Source organism: Hypanus sabinus, chromosome 16, assembly GCF_030144855.1.
Source record: "Hypanus sabinus isolate sHypSab1 chromosome 16, sHypSab1.hap1, whole genome shotgun sequence".
Taxonomy (NCBI): Eukaryota; Metazoa; Chordata; class Chondrichthyes; order Myliobatiformes; family Dasyatidae; genus Hypanus; species Hypanus sabinus.
Genome location: NC_082721.1, coordinates 71,311,501 through 71,330,953, shown reverse-complemented (window position 1 = coordinate 71,330,953; position 19,453 = coordinate 71,311,501). Strand labels below are relative to the sequence as shown.

Genomic DNA, 19,453 nt, shown 5'->3' with positions numbered 1-19,453 from the left:
TTTATACAGAACCTTGGCTTTTCCTCGGGCTTAATGAGCTAGTCCTTACCCTTTCAGTGAATTAACAGAACTAAGACAGCCACTTTGGTTCAAGCAAATCTGAGGCTCATTCTGTTTTAATCCCAAGGGGAAATCCTGCTGCACAAAGCTGGTTCTTGCAAGGCATTCAAAAAAAAAATTAGTTCTGGTAATGGGGTGGGGTGGGATGGGGTGTTTTGAGAACCTGACTGACGCAATGCTGTACAGCATGGGAGATGTTCTTCAAGTGTTGACACAGCTGGCCTCTAAGAAGTGGTTATTAGCACTCAGCAAAGTTCCACAAATAGAATGAGATCATGGTTATTCAAACTCAGGGTGAAATAATGACCAATAGATCACAATAACTCCCTGCCCTCACAATGGTGCACCCAGCCGGTCGTGCTTCAGTTTAAAATTAGGTACCCTGCATGCAGCTCTCCCAGTAACTTCTCAGCCCCGCACGTTGCATGATCTCAGCTGTTCCAGCACTGCTCGATCCCATCTGATGTACACAGATATACATCAAAGAGCAAACAAGTGCTAAAAATACACCGCTTGAGAGGCTGTTGTTCCACGTGGAGCCCAGAGAACAGCAAAGGCCTCATTAAGTCTTAAGTAGTAATCTAAGCACAAACACAAACCACAACCGCTGTTGTATTTTGCTTGACTATCCTGACAAGAGACACACTAGATGAGACAGTGAAGGAGCTGCAACAAAACCTCCCCAGGGCTTGGGTCTGAGCCAAGACAGACCTGGATTGCTCAATACATTCCCCACCACAGGAAAACAGTCAGTGCCCAACGAGTGTGGAAGAGTTACTCCTCAACTGCAAATCTAAAGATGGCCAGAAATAACCAGTTATTTAGGGCAGTCCCATTTCTGGCTTCTTGGTTAAAACCACACAGCTGTACAAGACTCAGCCAGGAACTTCAACGGGCATGAGTTTCACTACTTTACCTCCTGTCCCAAAATAAAACTCTGTAAATCATGTTTCGGTAAAGCTTCTAAAACTTCGACAAACTTCTAAAGATACACCATGGAGAGGATCTTAACGCCAATGGCCAAGAATGGAAAGGACCTCAAAAAGTAGTGGGTACAGCCTAGTCCATCACAGAAAAAGTCCTTCCCATCATTGAGCTCATCTACAAGGAGCGCTGCCACAAGAAAGCAGCATCCTTCATCAAGAACCCCCACCATCGAGGCCACGCTCTCTTCTCGCTGCTGCCATCGGGAAGGAGGTACATGAGTCTTAGGTCCCACACTATCAGGTTCAAGAACAGTTAGGCTCTGAACCAGTAGGGATAACTTCAATTACATAGTCAGCACAGAAACGGGTCTTTCAGCCCATCTAGTCCATGCCAAACCATTTAAACCACTTAGTCCCATCAACCTGAACCCAGACCACAGGTTTCCATACCCCTCCACATATACATCCAAACTTCTCTTAAGCACTGAAATCGAGCTCGCATGCACCACTTTTGCTGGCAGCTCATTCCAAGCTCTCATGACCCTGAACGAAGAAGTTTTCCCTCATGTTCCTCTTAAACTTTTCACCTTTCACCCTTAATGTATGACGTCTGGTCGAAGTCTCATGCAATCTCAGTAGAAAAAACCCTATCTATACCCTTCATAATTTTGCATACCTCTATCAAATCTCCACTCAATATTCTGCATTCTAACAAATAAGGTGCGAACCTATTCAACCTTTCACATAACTCAAGTCCCCCAGACCCGGCAACATCGTTGTAAATTTTCTCTGTGCTCTTTCAAGCTTATTTACATCCTTCTTGTAGGTCGGTGACCAAAACAGACAACTCTCCAAATGAGGCCTTATCAAAATCTTATATAGTTTCAACAAAAATATACTAGCACCTTGAAGGACATAGGTCACTGATCTCTGGGAATTTTGCTCCTCCAACACACTCATTTCTCTAATAATAATTTTTCATTCATGCCAAGTTCTTAGAACTTGTCACATTTCCATATCAGTTCTCCTGACCACAATTTTTCCCCATCAATCACATGATCCACACTGATTTATCTGCATGCAGTGTGGATCCTATTAAATTCAAATCATTAATAATACATAATGAGCAGTGACCTGAAATTAGCCCTGCAAATCCAACTTCAGCCTTGCTGTCACTTGACCGTCGTTTGGCCAGTTCTCGTTGTACTCTGATCGGTTTCTAATGTGAGACCTTCTCAAATGCCTCACTGAATTCCCACGTAAGTAACTGCTCTTACAACACCGCACCCCCCCCCCCCCCCCAAGCTCTCCTTGTCACTGTCGCACTCAAATTAGTTCAGCACATTTTCCAGAACAAACTGTGCCGTCCTTGGTTTAAAGTGATTATTTAGACTATTCCTCAGATGCTTTCTCAGTATTTTTCTATCACTGAGGTCAGACAAAGGTATTTATTACTGCCTCAGTGCACTGATATGAAGAAGAGATGTCTGAATGGCATGTGAAACGATATTTTTCACTATACCCCAATACATGAGACAATGATAAACCAACTTATCAACAGCCCTGGACTCCACATTTCTCTTGAGCCGATCTCACTCCTCCTCCTGCCGTCACCCTCTCTTGCCTGAAGACAGTCACTACATTCACTATGTTTATTTCTTCACAGTCCATATTCCAGAATCCAAGGTCATACTGTACCCTCCTAAAGAGCATCACTTGGCACTTCAGGATTAAATTCCATCTGGCATTGCTTCGTCTGCCTTGCATGCTGAGAAACAACTTTCTCCTATCATCACCATCCTCGCTGATAACTGCCCCATCAATATTCACACCCTCTGCAAACGTACCAGTCGTGGCTCCGACAGTCACATCTATAGTTAATGTATACCACAAACTGTAAGGGTCCCTGCACTGATTCCGGGGGCCACGGGGGAGAGTGGGTGAAGAGTGGGGGGTGAGGAGTGGGGGGTGGAGAGGGGGGTGAGGAGTGGGGGGGTGAGGAGTGGGGGGGTGAGGAGTGGGGGGGTGAGGAGCGGGGGGGTGAGGAGCGGGGGGGTGAGGAGTGGGGGGTGAGGAGCGGGGGGTGAGGAGCGGGGGGTGAGGAGCGGGGGGTGAGGAGCGGGGGGTGAGGAGCGGGGGTGAGGAGCGGGGGTGAGGAGCGGGGGAGAGGAGCGGGGTGAAGGAGTGGGGGGTGGTGAAGGAGAGGGGGAAAGGGTGGGAAGTCTGTGGAGGGGCAGGAGCGGAGAGGCGGGGAGTCAGGGGCGGGGAGAGGCATGGGGGGTGGGCGGATACTGATACAGATTTACTGACATTATATGATCGTTATATGATCCTTTGGGATCCATCAGTCCAATGCCCATTATTCAGAGATCTCTCAAGGCTTTGATGACCTCTCACCTGGCCCTTGTCCCAGGTTTTCTGATGACTCACAGTGCCGACCTCAGGGTCTGACCCACCTGTTTACCTGTGTGTCTTATATTTCAAGACTGGTTGGGACTCTGGAACTGGCTGTAAATACCAGTGAATGCAAGAGGAATTGCTATTCTCAAGATTAGAGACAGCCTGAGGGACAGTGGATTTGCTAATGGTGAGTGGGAGGGGGAAGGCTGCACAATACAGGTGTGGTGGTGTATGAACTAAGTAACACCCAGTGTGACTTATCTCTATAAAGAACAGCAGACTCACTCAGGATGATGACGACTGTTTTCATGAGGTTCATCATGGTCTCCTTGTGCCTGGAGTGGAACGTGTGCTGGGACATCCTTTGCACTTTGTGCTGGACGTAACAGAAGATTCGCATGTACACCAGCAACATGACACAGAAGATGACCAGGTTGGAGATGGCCCAGAAGACCAGGTAGCTGCGGCTGTAGAGGGGAGCCATCCGCGAGCAGGTGGCCAGGTCGCACACGCAGTTCCAGCCCATCTGGGGAATGAGCCCCATCAGGATGGCGGTGACCCAAATGCAGACGATGAGGAAGGTCACGCGCTGGTTGCTCATGTTGCTGTGCAGCTGCATCTGGAAGACGGTCTGGTGGCGCTCCACGGCGACGGCCAGCAGGTTGGCGACAGAGGCCGTCAGGCTGGTGTCGATCAGCCCCTGCCGCAGGAACCAGGTGTGCACCGTCAGCTCCGCGGTGCGCGGGCCCGTGTGGAACATGAGGTACGTGTAGGCCACGCCGGAGAAGAAGTCCGTGGCAGCCAGGTTGGCCAGCAGGTAGAAGATGGGCTGGTGGAAGCGGCGGTTCAGGGCTATGGCCGCAATGACCAGCGTGTTGGCCAGTATGACTATCACACATACCGAGAGGCCCAGGGTAACCACCAGCACGTCCTTCGTCCGCCACCTGTCAGTCAAGTCTTTGCCGGCTGATTTGTAGAAAAGGGGGATGGTCAGGTTGTAGTGGCAGCTCCCCATGGCTCCTTCCCTCTCAGCTGGGATCAAGCGTACCTGCAATGAAAACAGCATCATGTCCACTCTTATCAGTTTCGCTCAGCACGCAAGGTGGGCGCCCCCGGGCTAGAAAAGAACCATTCTAAACCATCCCACTCTCCCTGACATCAGTGCTGGGGGAGCTACTGGATAAATCATGTTTTGAAGAGAATTAGATCGATCAGGAAAAGTCAGCAAGAAAATCTTGTCGGACCAGTTTGATCAAGGCATTGATTGTGCCTGTCAGTGCAGAGTCGTTGATGAAAGGACCTTGATAGACCTCACATGGGAGACTGGTCCATAAGGATAGTGCCCTGGGACAATCTGACAAACTATAGTGTGTAAAATCGTTATTAATCTCCTGCCTTAGCTTGCTGGTACTTTCATATAATCACCTATGTACATGCAATTGCCAGACATCCCACCTCCCCCGGAAGTTCCAGGAGTCTCCCGCATATTGATAGCAGCTCCCTGAGGCCTGCAAATTATATACAATATCCCAGAAATCGATTTTTTTGAGAGGGAGAGGAAGGGGAGGAGCAAAAGCAAGAGGGAGCATCCTGATTGGTCTCTCTTGGTGCTCAGTAGACCTATCAGTTTTCTCTGTGGGCGGCCCTCAAAAGATAATGACAGTGTTGCTCACTGCACTGTTTGCAACAGTGGCTTTTCTATTCCCCATGGCAGGTTAAATGACTGTAAAAGACATGTTGGGGTGAGTTTAACAGGTGTCATTCATTCATTAGCATAGCTAAGGTTATTTAAACTAGCTGGCTAGCTGCTAAGGAGCTACTCTATTGATGTCCTATGTGATGAGGCCAAACTCCCTGTAGACTTGCTTAAAGTTGTAATAGAATAAAAAAAAATGACTGCATGATAATATAAATACATACTTTAATGTCACATTTTCTGCATATACCCAAATTGGTTTACAGATTAGACAAAATCACTAAACACCCTTACTACAAGCTGGAGGAATTCAGCAGGTCGGGCAGCATCCGTGGAAACAAGCATATCCATGGATGCTACCCGACCTGCTGAGTTCCTGCAGTTGGTTGTACATGTTGCTTTAGACAATAGACAATAGGTGCAGAAGTAGACCATTCAGCCCCTCGAGTCTGCACCGCCATTCTGAGATCATGGCTGATCATTCACTATCAATACCCAGTCCCTGCCTTGTCTCCATATCCCTTGATTCCCCTATCCATCAGATATCTATCTAGCTCCTTCTTGAAAGCATCCAGAGAATTGGCCTCTACCGTCTTCCGAGGCAGTGCATTCCACACCTCCACAACTCTCTGGGAGAAGAAGCTCTTCCTCAACTCTGTTTTAAATAACTGACCTCTTATTCTCAATCCACGCCCTCTGGTACTGGACTCTCCCAACATCTGGAACATATTTCCTGCCTCAATACTATCAAATCCTTTAATTATCTTAAACGTTTCAATCAGATCCCCTCTCAATCTCCTCAATTCCAGCGTGTACAAACCCAATCTCTCCAATCTCTCTGCGTAAGACAGCCCTGCCATCCCAGGAATCAACCTAGTGAATCTACGCTGCACTTCCTCAATTGCCAGAATGTCCTTCCTTAAACCTGGAGACCAAAACTGTACACAATATTCCAGGTGTGGTCTCACCAGGGCCCTTTACAAATGCAAAAGGACATCCTTGCCCTTGTATTCAATTCCCCTTGTAACAAAGGCCAACATTCCATTTGCCCTCTTCACTGCCTGTTGCACTTGCTCATTCACCTTCATTGACTGGTGAACTAGGACTCCTAGGTCTCTTTGCATTTCTCCCTTACCTAACTCTACACCGTTCAGACAATACTCTGCCCTCTTGTTCCTGCTTCCAAAGTGGATAACTTCACATTTATTCACATTGAATGACATCTGCCAAGTATCTGCCCACTCACCCAGCCTATCCAAGTCTCCCTGTATTCTCCTAACGTCCTCTTCGCATGTCACACTGCCACCCAGTTTAGTATCGTCAGCAAACTTGCTGATATAGTTTTCAATGCCCTCATCTAAATCATTGACATAAATCGTAAAGAGCTGTGGTCCCAATACAGAGCCCTGTGGTACCCCACTAGTCACCTCCATCCAGTCTGAGAAACACCCATTCACTGCTACCCTTTGCTTTCTATCTGCCAACCAGTTTTCTATCCATGTTGAAACCCTGCCCCCAATGCCATGAGCTCTGATTTTCTCTGATGAGCTCTGAGCTTTGACCCCAACATCTGTAGTGTACTTTGTGTACACTGGGGGGGGGGGGGGGGGGTGGATATGGGGTTGCGGTGGTGCTACCTGCCTGAAATGAATTTTTTGCAGGGTGAGATGTCCGAATTGCTCAGCAAGATTTTCAGTAACTCTAGTATAAGCTGATACTGTATTTTTCTAGAAGTTACTAAATCTGGCTATTCCATAGGTTATTCTAATCACTGGAATGTATTGTTTTTGTCTAGTCTGAGCTCATTTGTAAGAATTGGGACAACCATGACTTTTTTTGTTCTTTGCATATTTTCTTCTGTCCATACTTTCCTACATCACTCAATAAATGACTCAAATAAGCAAAATGTTTTATCCTCGTACTTGACTTTCAAATAACCTCTGGATCAATATCACCAGGATGGAACACCGATCTGAGATTGTCTTGATCACAAGAGAGATGGTGACAGTGTAGGGCTGTTTTTGTGACTGGAGGCCTGAGACCAGACATGTCCCAGAGAGATCCTTGCCCTTTGCACTACTCATTGATGCAAATATCTAATCAGTCAAACGTGCGGAAGCAACATAAAAGCATGCAGACATGGTCAAGAAGCTCAGTTGTTGTTCAGACCAAACATCAGAATGCGGAAGCAATGTCATCTAAGTGACTTTGGTTATGGAATGATTGCTGGTGCCAGATGGGGTGGTTTGCGTATGTCAGAAACTGCTGAACTGGGATTTTCAAGCGCTCAAGATAATCTCCAGCGTTTACAGAAAATGGTGCAAGAAAACAAAAGACACCTAGTAACAGTATGGTGGGCAGAAATAACTTGATGATGAGAGAGGTCAGAGGGGGATGGCCAGAATGATTCAAGCTGACAGGAAGGCAACAGTAACTCAAATAACCACACATTACAACAGTGGCGCACAGAAGAAAATCTCTGAATGCGCAACACATTGAAGTGTGAGGTGGATGGGACACAGCAGCAGACAACAAACCTACAGTGCATTCAGTGGCCACTTTATTAGTAGCCATCGAATGTACATTAATGATGTAAGTGCTCCAGGTATAATCATTCAGTTCACATTCAATAGAAAATCTAGTGCCATGTTGGCTGTGAGGAGGGTAGACTTCAGCTACAGACTGAGCTTAACAAGATGGGCAGGGAAATCCTAAGGAATGTAAAAGGTGGTGAGTGTTGGAAGATTGGACAGGTCCTCGGGTCCTGAGGAACAGAGATGTGTTAGTGCAACGATCCCTGCAGTCAGGACAGATCAATAAGGTGAAGGTGGCATACAGGAAATGTTTGCCTTCACGAGCTGGGACATATACTATACAGCGGGTAGGCTATGGTACAACAAAGGTATGGTCCATCGTTCTGGTCAGCACACTACAGGAAGGATGTGATGACATTGGAGAGGGTGGAGAGGAGATTCACCAGGATGTTACCAGGGATTCAGCTGTGAGGAGAGACAGGTTAGTCTGGAGCAACAAGAGTGCTGATCTTTGGTCTTGACCCAAAAAGTTGATAGTTCTCTGCTTGACCCTCTGAGGGCTGACAAGCCAATAATATAAAGCAGGATACCAAAAGTTTTTTCAGTTATGTGAAGAGTATAAGGGAGGTGAGAGTTGATGATGAACCACTGGAAAATGATGCTGATGAGGTAGTAATGGGGGACAAAAAATGGCAGATTAACTTAATAGGCACTTTAATAGGCACGCAGAGGTCTGTGAGTCTCAGGGAACAGGAGTGAGTGCCATTGCTATTACAAAGGAAAAAGTGCTAGGCAAACTCAGGATGTGGAAACTATAGGAAGGATGCAGAGGAGATTTACAAGGATGTTGCCTGGATTGGGGAGCATGCCTTATAGGTTGAGTGAACTTGGCCTTTTCTCCTCAGAGCGTGGAGGATAAGAGGTGACCTGATGGAGGTGTATAAGATGATGAGAGGCATTGATCATGTGGATAGAGGCTTTTTCCCAGGGCTGAAATGGCTAACGAGAGAAGGCACCATTTTAAGGTGCATGGAAGTCGGTACAGAGGAGATATCAGGGGTAAGTTTTTTACGCAGAGAGAGGTGAGTGCATGGAATGGGCTGCCGGTGATGGTGCTGGAGACGGATATGATAGGGTCTTTTAAGAGACTCCTGATCAGGTACATGGATCTTAGAAAAATAGAGGGTTATGGCTAACTCCAGGTAATTTCTAAAGTAAGTATATGTTCAGCACAGCACTGTGGGCCAAAGGGCCTGTATTGTGCTGCTGGTTTTCTCCATTTCTATGTTCTATGTCTTAAGGTGGATAAGTCACCTGAACCAGATGGCTACATTCCAGAGCCCTGACAGAGGTTGCTGAAGAGATAACAGATGCATTGGTCATGATCTTTCAAGACTCACTTGATTCTAGCATGGTCCCGAAGGTCTGGAAGATTGCAAATGTCATTCCACTCTTTAAAAAGGAAGGGACGGCAAATGAAAGGAAATTATAGGCCAGTTAGCCTAACCTCAATGGTATGAAAAATGTTCGAGTCTATTATTAAGGATGAGGTTTTGAGACTAACGATAAAATAAGTCAGTTAGCATGGTTTCTGTAAAGTAAATCTTGCCTGACAAATCTGTTAACAGAGTTCTTTGAGGAAGTAAAAGCAGGATGGGCAAAGGAGAGGCAGTGGGTGTCATTTACTTGGATTTTCAGAAGGCATTTGATTAGGTATCACACAAGAGGCTGCTTAACAAGATTAAATCCTATGGTGTTACAGGAAAGATACTGGCATAGATAGTGGAATGGCTGACAGGCAGAAGACAGCGAGTGGGAATAAATGGGGCCTTTTTTGGTTGACTGCCGGTGACTAGTGGTGTTCCTCAAGGGTCAGTATTGGAACCGCTGCTTTTCACATTGCTTGTCAATGATTTAGATCATGGAATTGCAATGTGATTGCAGCAGGCCTTAGACAAACTGGAAAAATTGGCAAAAAAGTGGCAGATGGGATACAGTGTTGGGAAATGTATGATAATGCATTTCGCAAAAAGGAGCAGTAGTGGAGACCAACGGGGGAGAAGGTTCAAATATCAGAGGTGCAGAGGGATTTAGTGCCAGACTCCCAGAAGATTACTTTACAAGTTAAGTCTGTGGTAAAGAAGGCAAATGCAATGTTGACATTTATTTCAAGGAGAATAGAATATAAAAGCAAGGAGACTGGTCAGGCTGCACTTGGAGTATTGTCAACAGTTTTGGGCCCTGTTATCTCAGAAAGGATGTGCTGTCATTGGAGAGAGTCTAAAGGAGGCTCGTGAGGATGATTCCGCAAATGAGGAGCGTTTGGCAGCTTTTGGCCTGTACTCACTGGAATTTAGAAGAATGTGGGGGGGGGGGGGGAATCTCATTGAAACCTACCCAACGTTGAAAGTTCCAGACAAGGTGGATGTGGAGAGCATGTTTCCTATGGTGGGGATATCCAGAACTAAAGGGCACAGCCTCAAAATTGAGGGGCAACCCTTTAGGACAGAGGTAAAGAGGAATTTTTTTAGCCAGAGAATAGTGAATCTGTGGAAATGCTCTGCCGCAGACTGCAGTGGAGGCCAAGTCGGTGTGTATATTTAGGGCGGAAGTTGATCATTTCCTGATCGGTCTGGGCATCAAAGGATATGGCAAGAAGGCAGGTGTATGGGATTGAGTGGGATCTGGGATCAGCCGTGATGGAATGGTGGAACAGACTCGATGGGATGAATGGTCTAATTCTGCTCCTCTGTCTTATGGTCTTGATCAGGGGTTCCATACCATCTTTATACCATGGACCCCTACCATTAACTGAGGGGTCCATGGTTGGTAGGAAACATTCCCCCAACAGAGAGGGCACATGTTAGGAATGGTACAGGAGGTTCAGTTGGAAGGAGAGGATTTATTTTCACCACGTGGGCGTGGGATTAAAATCTGGAAATAATCTGAGTGAAGATAAAGGCAAGTATTCTCAAAACACAAACATGAGAAAAATCTGCAGATGCTGGAAACCCAAAGAAAGACACACAATACTGCCCAGTGCTGGAGAATGAGAGGTTCTCAAATGTCCAGTTTGGATACAGTGGGCAGAAGAGCCTGCTTCCATCCTGAATGGGTGACGAGACATTCTCTCTTCTCCACCTCAAAAATAAACTTCTGCTCCTGATGAAGGGTTTCGGCCCGAAACGTCGTCACTACCTCCTCCCATAGATGCTATCTGGCCTGCTGAGTTCTGCCAGCATTTTGTGTTTTTATTCTACTCTTAATATTGTCATTCTTAACTGTCCCAACTGGAACTTGCAGAACATAAACGAGCTGGATGACAACATTAATAGGATAGGGAGGAGATGAGGATGGGGATGGGAGAAAGAGATGGGGGGGAAAGGGGAAGAGGGGAAGGGGAAAGGGGGAAGAAGATGGGGAGGGGAGAGAGGGTGGGGGAGGGAGAAGGGGAAGAGGGGGGATGGGGAGAGGGTATAGGGATGGGGAGGGGAGAGGGAATGGGGAGGGGAGGTGGAGTGGAGGGGAAATGGGGAAGTGGAGGGAGTATGGGGAGAGGGTGGGGGAGGGGGAAGGAGTATGGGGAGAGGGTGATGGAGGGGGAGGGAGTATGGGGAGAGGGTGATGGAGGGGGAGGGAGTATGGGGAGAGGGTGGGGGAAGGGGAAGGGGAGGGGAAGAGAGGGGGAGGGAAGGGGGAGGGAGGGAGGAGGATGGGAGGAGGAAGGATGATGCGAGTGGAGGGGTGTTGGAGTGGGAGGAGAGAGAGAGAGAAGCTGCAAGGGCTAGGACCGGTGGACATTACCTGGACGGGGAATACTGAGGCCACAGGGGCTCTGATTTCAGGTGTCTCTGGCAGAAGACAGTTATAGGGAAGTTGGTGATGGTTAAGTCGGCAGGCGAAAGTCAAGATACAGTCAGTGGCTTGGCCTACATCAGCTGTGGTGAGCACAGGCCAACTGAGAGCGAATCTCTCAGGCAGAGTGGAATGAAGGTATAGTGAATACAATTAGAACAGTCAAAGACATCTGAACAGATACAGAGATAAGAAAGGTTTAGTTGGATGAGGGCCAAATACAAAGAGGATGATACCATGGACGTGTTGCTCTAGTTCTCTGCTATATAACCCTAACTCTCAGCAATACTAAGTTTCACCAGCACATGCGTTTTTTATTTGCAGCTGTAAATGTGGGACAGGATGTTATAATCTGAGTTGAACAACCAGCGGAATCAGCTGGACTTCGATTCTTGTCTCTTATCCACATATCTTTATCCCTTTAGTTTGGTCTCCTCCACTAATGCCACAAACACTCACTATCTCTCTCCCTGTTAGATAAGGCAATGCTATATGCATGCATTACTGCTTTCATCTGGGACAGTTTCTGCCCCATGGCCCAGGCACAAGAGGCTCTCCCCTGCTCCCTCTTTCTTCATTTGCTCTGTCTCAACACAGAAGTACAGTAGCTGTAGAAGTAAATCTTCCTGTCATGTCTCAGCACAAGGTTCAGACTGCACCGGACAAGTCTTCCAGGTTTACAGTCACCAGTCTTCTCTGCTGCTTACGCACTTTGTTCCTCTCCTCCCATCCTGGCCAGCACGCGCTGCCGAAGTGGTGGAACATGGACTAGGCCCGGACGCGAGACTGAAAGACGTAGCCACAGAGGGGAGCCTGCACAGGCAGCTCTGAGTGAGCGAGGGGACTTCTGACACTGAACAATCAGCCACCCGGACAGCTCCGGGGCTGCTCCCTGAGCAGGGGTCTCACCCAGCACAGTTTCACACTGCTGGGCTGGGGGGTAGTTCATTTTTGGGAGCCACTACAGGAGCAGAGTCTTCCATTAGGATCACGGTGACCTGGGCAGCCTGCAGACTGGAGCAATAAAAAGCCCAGTGTTTTGCAACTGGTTCTGCTGTTCCCAGGAGAAGCACTTCACACCGTCTCTGAATAAGGCCAATTTTAATCTGAGCTCATTTTTTTAATAGTTTGTGGTGGGGTCAGAGACTCTCGCCCGGTCTGGGCTGCGTTCGGTTTCCTTGTTGATCCTGTCCACCGTCGTGTGGCTGTTCTTCCTGCTCCCCATAGATCTGGGCGTTGGCGAGCGGTGTCTGGGCCACTGAGCTGGGCAGTGCTTAACATTTCCTCATGCCCACACTGCAGTTTCACTGTTCCATCTCCCACCTGCAAACTCCTGCTGGCTTGAGGGCTGAGCCAGGGGCAAGCTTCCCCCCGACTCTGCATCCAGGCAGCAGGGCGAGGTTCTGCAATGGTGATGTTGATGAAGAAAAGTTTGCAGTTGTACACGTCCATATTTGCTTGAGACAGAGACAATGAAGCAGTCTAGCTGTTCAGCCCATACTGTCTCCAATTAACACAATGTCAAATTAAACTAAAACTCTTCGGCCTCAATATGACCCGTGTCTCTCCATTCTCCACATAACCACGTGTCTATCGAAGAGCCTTTCCAACATCGCTATCTCATCGACCCCCGGCACGCAATTTCAGACGTCCATCACTCCGAAGAAAACCTGCTTTTATAAACCTACTGATTCCCACGGATATCTCGAATATAGCTCTTCCCACCCTCCCTCCTCTAAAAATGCTGCTCCCCTTCCCTCAGTTTCTTTGCCTCTGTTCCCAGGATGCAACTTTCCTTTCCCAGACAACAGAGACATGCTCCTTCTTTAAAGAATAGGATTCCCTTTCCTCCACTATTGATGCTGCCTTCACCCACAACTCCTCCATTTCCTGATCATCTGCGTTCACCCCACCTTCTCACCACCTTAACAGTGAGACAGTCCCCCTTGTCCTTATCTACCACCCCATCATCCTCCATCGCCCAAACATTATTCTCCACAACTTCTGTAAACTCCGAAGGGACCCTACTACAAAACATAGCTTTACCTCCCCTCACCACTTTCCACAGGGATTGCTCCCTCTCTGATTCCCTTGTCCATTCGTCTCATCCCACCAATCTCCCTCCTGCCACTTGTTCCTTATAGCAGCCCAAGTGTTACACCAGGTTACCTCCTCCCTCACCTCCAGTCAGGGCCCCAAGCTGTTCTTCCAGCTAAGGCAATGCTTAACCTGCCAATATGTTGAGGTCATCTATTGTGTCCAGTGCTCCCAATGCAGCGTCCTCCACATCGGTGAGACCCGTCGTAAACTGGGGGCTGCCTCACAGACTACCTCCGCTCCATCTGCCACAAGCGGGATTCCCCAGTGGACATACATTTTAATTCCCATTCCCGTTCTGATGTCCATGGCCCCCTCCTGTGCCAAGAGGAGGCCACCCTCGGGGTGGAGGAGCAACACCTCATATACACTCTGGGTATCCTCCAGCCTGTTGGCATGAATATCAATTTCTCCCAATGAACAAATTCTCCCCCACCCTGACCTTCTGTTTGCTCTCACCTCTCTATTACTTTACTCTTGATCGCTCCTCCTTCTGTTTCTCCTATAGTCCACTATCCTCTCCAATCAGCTTCTTTCTCCCCCAGACCCTGACCTTCCCCACCCACCTGCCTTCAGCTATCATCTTCCCCAGACCCTGTCCTTCCCCACCCACCTGCCTTCAGCTATCATCTCCCCCAGACCTTCCCTACCCACCTGCCTTCAGCTATCATCTCCCCCAGACCCTGACCTTCCCCACCCACCTGCCTTCAGCTATCATCTCCCCAGACCCTGACCTTCCCCACCCACCTGCCTTCAGCTATCTCCCCCAGACCCTGTCCTTCCCCACCCACCTGCCTTCAGCTATCATCTCCCCCAGACCCTGTCCTTCCCCACCCACCTGCCTTCAGCTATCATCTCCCCCAGACCATGTCCTTCCCCACCCACCTGCCTTCAGCTATCATCTCCCCCAGACCCTGACCTTCCCCACCCACCTGCCTTCAGCTATCATCTCCCCCAGACCCTGTCCTTCCCCACCCACCTGCCTTCAGCTATCATCTCCCCCAGACCCTGTCCTTCCCCACCCACCTGCCTTCAGCTATCATCTCCCCCAGACCCTGTCCTTCCCCACCCACCTGCCTTCAGCTATCATCTCCCCCAGACCCTGACCTTCCCCACCCACCTGCCTTCAGCTATCATCTCCCCCAGACCCTGTCCTTCCCCACCCACCTGCCTTCAGCTATCATCTCCCCCAGACCCTGACCTTCCCCACCCACCTGCCTTCAGCTATCATCTCCCCCTGACCCTGTCCTTCCCCACCCACCTGCCTTCAGCTATCATCTCCCCCAGACCCTGACCTTCCCCACCCACCTGCCTTCAGCTATCATCTCCCCCAGACCCTGTCCTTCCCCACCCACCTGCCCTCAGCTATCATCTCCCCCCACCTTTCATTCTGGCACCACCCTTCTTCCTCAGTCCTGAAGAAGGGCCGCGGCCTGAAGCATTGACTGTTCGTTCATGTCCGTGGATGCTGCCTGACCTGCTGAGTTCCTCCACACATCTCCTTTAAACTTCCCCCCCTCTCAGCTCAAAGGCATACCGTCCAGCATGTGACAGTTTGACTTTGAGGCAAATATCCTGACATTCAACCCTTAAATCCCGGCAGCGTGCTGGTAAACCTCTTCTGCAGCCTTTCCACAGCAACCACATTCTCCCTGTACCAGAACCGTATACAACACTCCAAGCGCAGCCCATTCAAAGTTCTATAAAGCTGCCGTATGACTTTCTGACTCCTCTGCACAAAACCCTGATGAATGAGGGCAAGGGTACTAAACTACCTTCTTTACCAGTATATCGAATTGTGTGGCCACTTTCAGGGAGATGTTGACATGAATACCAAAATCCCTCTGACCATCGGTGCTGTGAAGGCTTTGACATTAATTGGCATCAAGGCTATTGTTTGTGTACTGTCCCCTTGTGTTTGACCTCCCAAAGAGCAACAACTCACACTTCACAGATGAAACTGCATCTGCCATTTAGCCACTCGTATCTGCACCTGATCCACGTCCTGCCGCACCCTTCGACGACCTCCTTCACTGTCTGCACTTCCAATATTTGTGTCAACTGCAAAGTTATTAACCTACCCATTAGAGTCATGTAACAACGGGTCCCAGGATCTGCAAATTTCCTTGTCAGTGGATGCTGTTTACTTGGGCTTTAAGAAGACAAGGAACCGCACATGAGGCTACTAAGCCTGATATTATAGGAAAGATGCTAACATCGACAGAGGAGTAGCTGAGTGGCAGAAGGCAAAGAGTGGGAATGCAAGGAGCCTTTTCTGGTTGGATGCCTGTGACTAGTGATGTTCCACAGAGGTCGGTATGATTTGGTGACTGAATTGATGGCTTTCTGGCCAAGTAGTGTTGAGGAAGTAGGTGTCTGCAGAATGACTTGGACAGATGAGGAGAATGGAAAAAGAAGTGACAGATATGGACGTGGAAATCATAGAAAGAGTGCAGAGGAGACTTATGAAGGATGTTGCCTGGATTTGGGAGCATGCCTTATGAGAATAGGTTGAGTGAACTCAGCCTTTTCTCCTTGGAGCAAAGGAGGATGAGAGGTGACCTGATAGAGGTGTATAAGATGATGAGAGGCATTGATTGTGTGGATAGTCAGAGACTTTTTCCCGGGGCTGAAATGGCTAGCATGAGAGGGCACAGTATTAAGGTGCTTGGAAGCAGGTACAGAGATGTCAGAGGTAAGTTTGTTACGCAGAGAGCAGTGTGTGTGGAATGGGCTGCCGGCAACGGCAGTGGAGGCCGAAACGATAGGGTCTTTTAAGAGACTCCTCGACAGGTACATGGAGCTTAGAAAAATAGAGGGCTATGGGTAAGCCTGGGTAGTTCTAAGGTAGGGACATGTTCAGCACAGCTTTGTGCTGTAGGTTTTCTATGTTTCTATAGAATATAGTGCAGGAAAGTGTATGGCTATGCACATTGGTAGAAGAGGTAGACTGTTTTCCAAAGATTTACAACTTTACACACCCTAAATAGGAGAGGTGAGAGCTCTAAATCCAGGATGTTTAATAAATCAAGAGGAAATGTGGCAGGATGTTACAGAGGAAAACAAGTCATTCGGGAAGGTGTAGAAAAGGAAACAGAAGGATACACAGAAAATCCAGAATTAGTAACAATTGTGGAGGAAATCCAGGAGATATTTAGGTATCTGGTCCATCACACTTAGCAGGAATTGTCCCAAATGGAAGGAGGGATTCCATGAAAATCTGGGGTTTAGAAAAAAGTCAGAGGCAATGTTAAATTGAAATATAGGGAAGATTTTAAGATCCATCAGTGAAAGACTATACATTTCATCAGAGAGAGAATTGATGACTCTGAGAAAAAATACCAAGACAAGCAGTAAGAGTTTTTGTGAATGTATAAATAAGAAGCAAGCAGCTAGGCTGAATGTAGGACTGCCAGAGAACAGGAGTAGTAAGTTAGTAGCAGTGAACAAAGAAACATTCAAAGCAGATATGTTGAATTGGTTTCATCATGGAACATACAATAAATACAAATACTCTAGATAACAAATCAGCTAGCTTCAAATAACAGGGACGGGAACTTAAAAACTCCAATTGATAAACTATCTCTGCCGTAGTAAAACAGTCAGCATAATCAAAGACCTCCCTGGAGTCACGTTTCCCTCCTTTTCCATCGGGCAGAGGATTTCAAAATAGCCGCATTACCAAACTCAAAGACAGCTTCTGTTATCAGACTCTCCTACTAAACTCTTGGGCAAAGAGTTGGACTCTTGACCTCACAATCTACCTCGTTATGGTCTTGCCCTTTGTTGCTTTCAGTTACTTTTTCAATAGCTTTTATATTTTATTCTGCATTATTATTGTTTTGCCTTGTTCTGCCTCTAAGCACTGAATAATGATTTTGATCTGCATGGATAGTTTACAAGACTGCATCTTGGTAATTGTGACAATGATAAACCAATTCCAATATTTGAGAAACCCATGGGACCAACAGGAAACAAATTGCCACAAGGGCTTTAAAGGAGGTAGAACCATTAGTTAAATATTTTCTAATTCAAAGAATTTCTGGAGGAAACCAAAAAACTAAAAAAAATGTGCAAACAAGAGAAACTGCAGATGCTGGAAATCTGAGCAACACACACAAAATGCTGGAGGAACTCAGCAGGCCAGGCAGCATCTACTGAAAAAAGTACAGTCGACGTTTCGGGCCGTGACCCTTCAGCAGGCCAAACAATGTGGCTTCCTTGTTCAAGAAAGTGGGAAATTATGAGCCAGTTAGTTCAAGATCCACTGTTAACAAAATATTAGAATCAAAAATCAAAGAGAAAGTAATCAATCATAGAAGTCCTACCTGTTCTATGCTAACCAGGGTCTCCAGTTTGCTTGTATTTGGCCCATGCCCCTTTAAATCTTTCCTCTGTGTCTGTGCTCAATGATTTAGGACAGGTCAATGCAATCAAACACAGAGGAGAGCCCCAGGGATTGGTGCTTGGCCCTTCGCCCTTCACTGTTGATATTAATGATTTGGGGGATGAAAGCAGGTATGCCAATGAAATGAAATTAGGTGCGAGGGGATGCTATGGTCAGACAGAGGTGGACTGACTGACTGAGGAAAAAATCTGCATATGCAGTTTAAGGTGGGGCAGTGTGAGGTCACACACTTCAGTAAGAGGAACAGAAGGCAGAGACGGCTAGAGAGTAAAGTTCAGTGTGAACTGTGTATTCTAGAGTATGAATCACAAAACATTAGCAAACAGGCCCAACAAGGAAGGCAAACAGCATGTTGGTTTTTATGGTGATGAGGCTGGAGTTTAAGAATAGGGAGGTTTTGTTCCAGTTTTACAGGGTGTTAGGAAATACAGCGCACAGGTAAGGCATAGTCCCCTTATCTTAAAAAAAGATACAGTAGCTCTAGAGGCCTTCCAAACAAGATTCCTAGTGAACCTGAAACAAGAGAAAATCTGCAGATGCTGGAAATCCAAGCAACACACACAAACTGCTGGAGGAAATCAGTAGACCAGGCAGCATCTATAGGGAGAAGCACTGTCAACGTTTCAGGCCAAAACCCTTCGTCAAGAGAAGACCAGAGGGGGTGGGGTGAAGCTAAGAGCCAGAAAGGTGATTGGCAAAAGGGATACAGCTGGAGAAGGGAAAGGATCATGGGATGGGAAGCCTAGGGAGAAAGAAAGGGGGAGGGAAGCACCAGAGGGAGATGGAGAACCGGCAGAGTGATGAGCAGAAAGAGAGGGGAAAAAAAGGAGCGGATGGATAAATAAATAAATAATTAAGGGATAGGGTAAGAAGGGGAGAAGCGGCATTAATGGAAGTTAGAGAAGTCAATGTTCATGCCATCAGGTTGGAGGCTACCCACACAAAGTGCCGGAGGACGTCTGCAGGCCAGGCAGTATCAGTCCTGTCGAAGAGTTTCAACCCGAAACATCAACAGTACTTTTTTCCATAGATTCTTTGTCAAGTCCTTCGCTCTCCATGGAGCGTTGCAGTACCACCTCTCTGGCCTGACCTGGCGAGTTCCTCCAGCATTCTGTGTGTGTTCCTAGTGAATCTGAATGAGATGGAAGGGTGTCCTGCCAGATGTTTTCGTCTGTATTCCATGGAGTTTGGAAGAATTTGAGGTGACATGTCCAATATACCAGATCCTAAGGGGGTGTTGCAGTGTAAATGTTGGGATGTGTTTATGGTAATGGAGGGGTGATATCATGAAAAAGGGGACAGAGCTGCAGGCTAAGGGATTTGCCATCTATAATCGCCCACAACAACCTGGAGGAGAGATGCCGAGCCGCATTAGTCGCTGCCCGACAAAGGAGGAAAGCAATAATAGTGGCTCCACTTCCAGATCTAACACCATTTTCATGCCCTTATTGTGGTCGTCTATGTCACCATCCATTCC

The 19,453-nt window shown here is 47.5% G+C and overlaps 1 protein-coding gene across 6 annotated transcripts in view; it reads right to left on the bottom strand.

Moving 5' to 3' along the window:
• lpar2a (lysophosphatidic acid receptor 2a) overlaps positions 1–19,453 on the bottom strand; it is a 63,800-nt gene that overhangs the window by 19,431 nt on the left and 24,916 nt on the right. For all 6 annotated transcript variants that reach the window (XM_059992091.1, XM_059992094.1, XM_059992095.1 and 3 more), the window contains one exon: positions 3,672–4,434. In XM_059992091.1, the coding sequence (XP_059848074.1) occupies positions 3,672–4,401 (730 nt within the window). In that variant the 5' untranslated portion in view covers positions 4,402–4,434. The remainder of the gene's footprint in view (positions 1–3,671; positions 4,435–19,453) is intronic.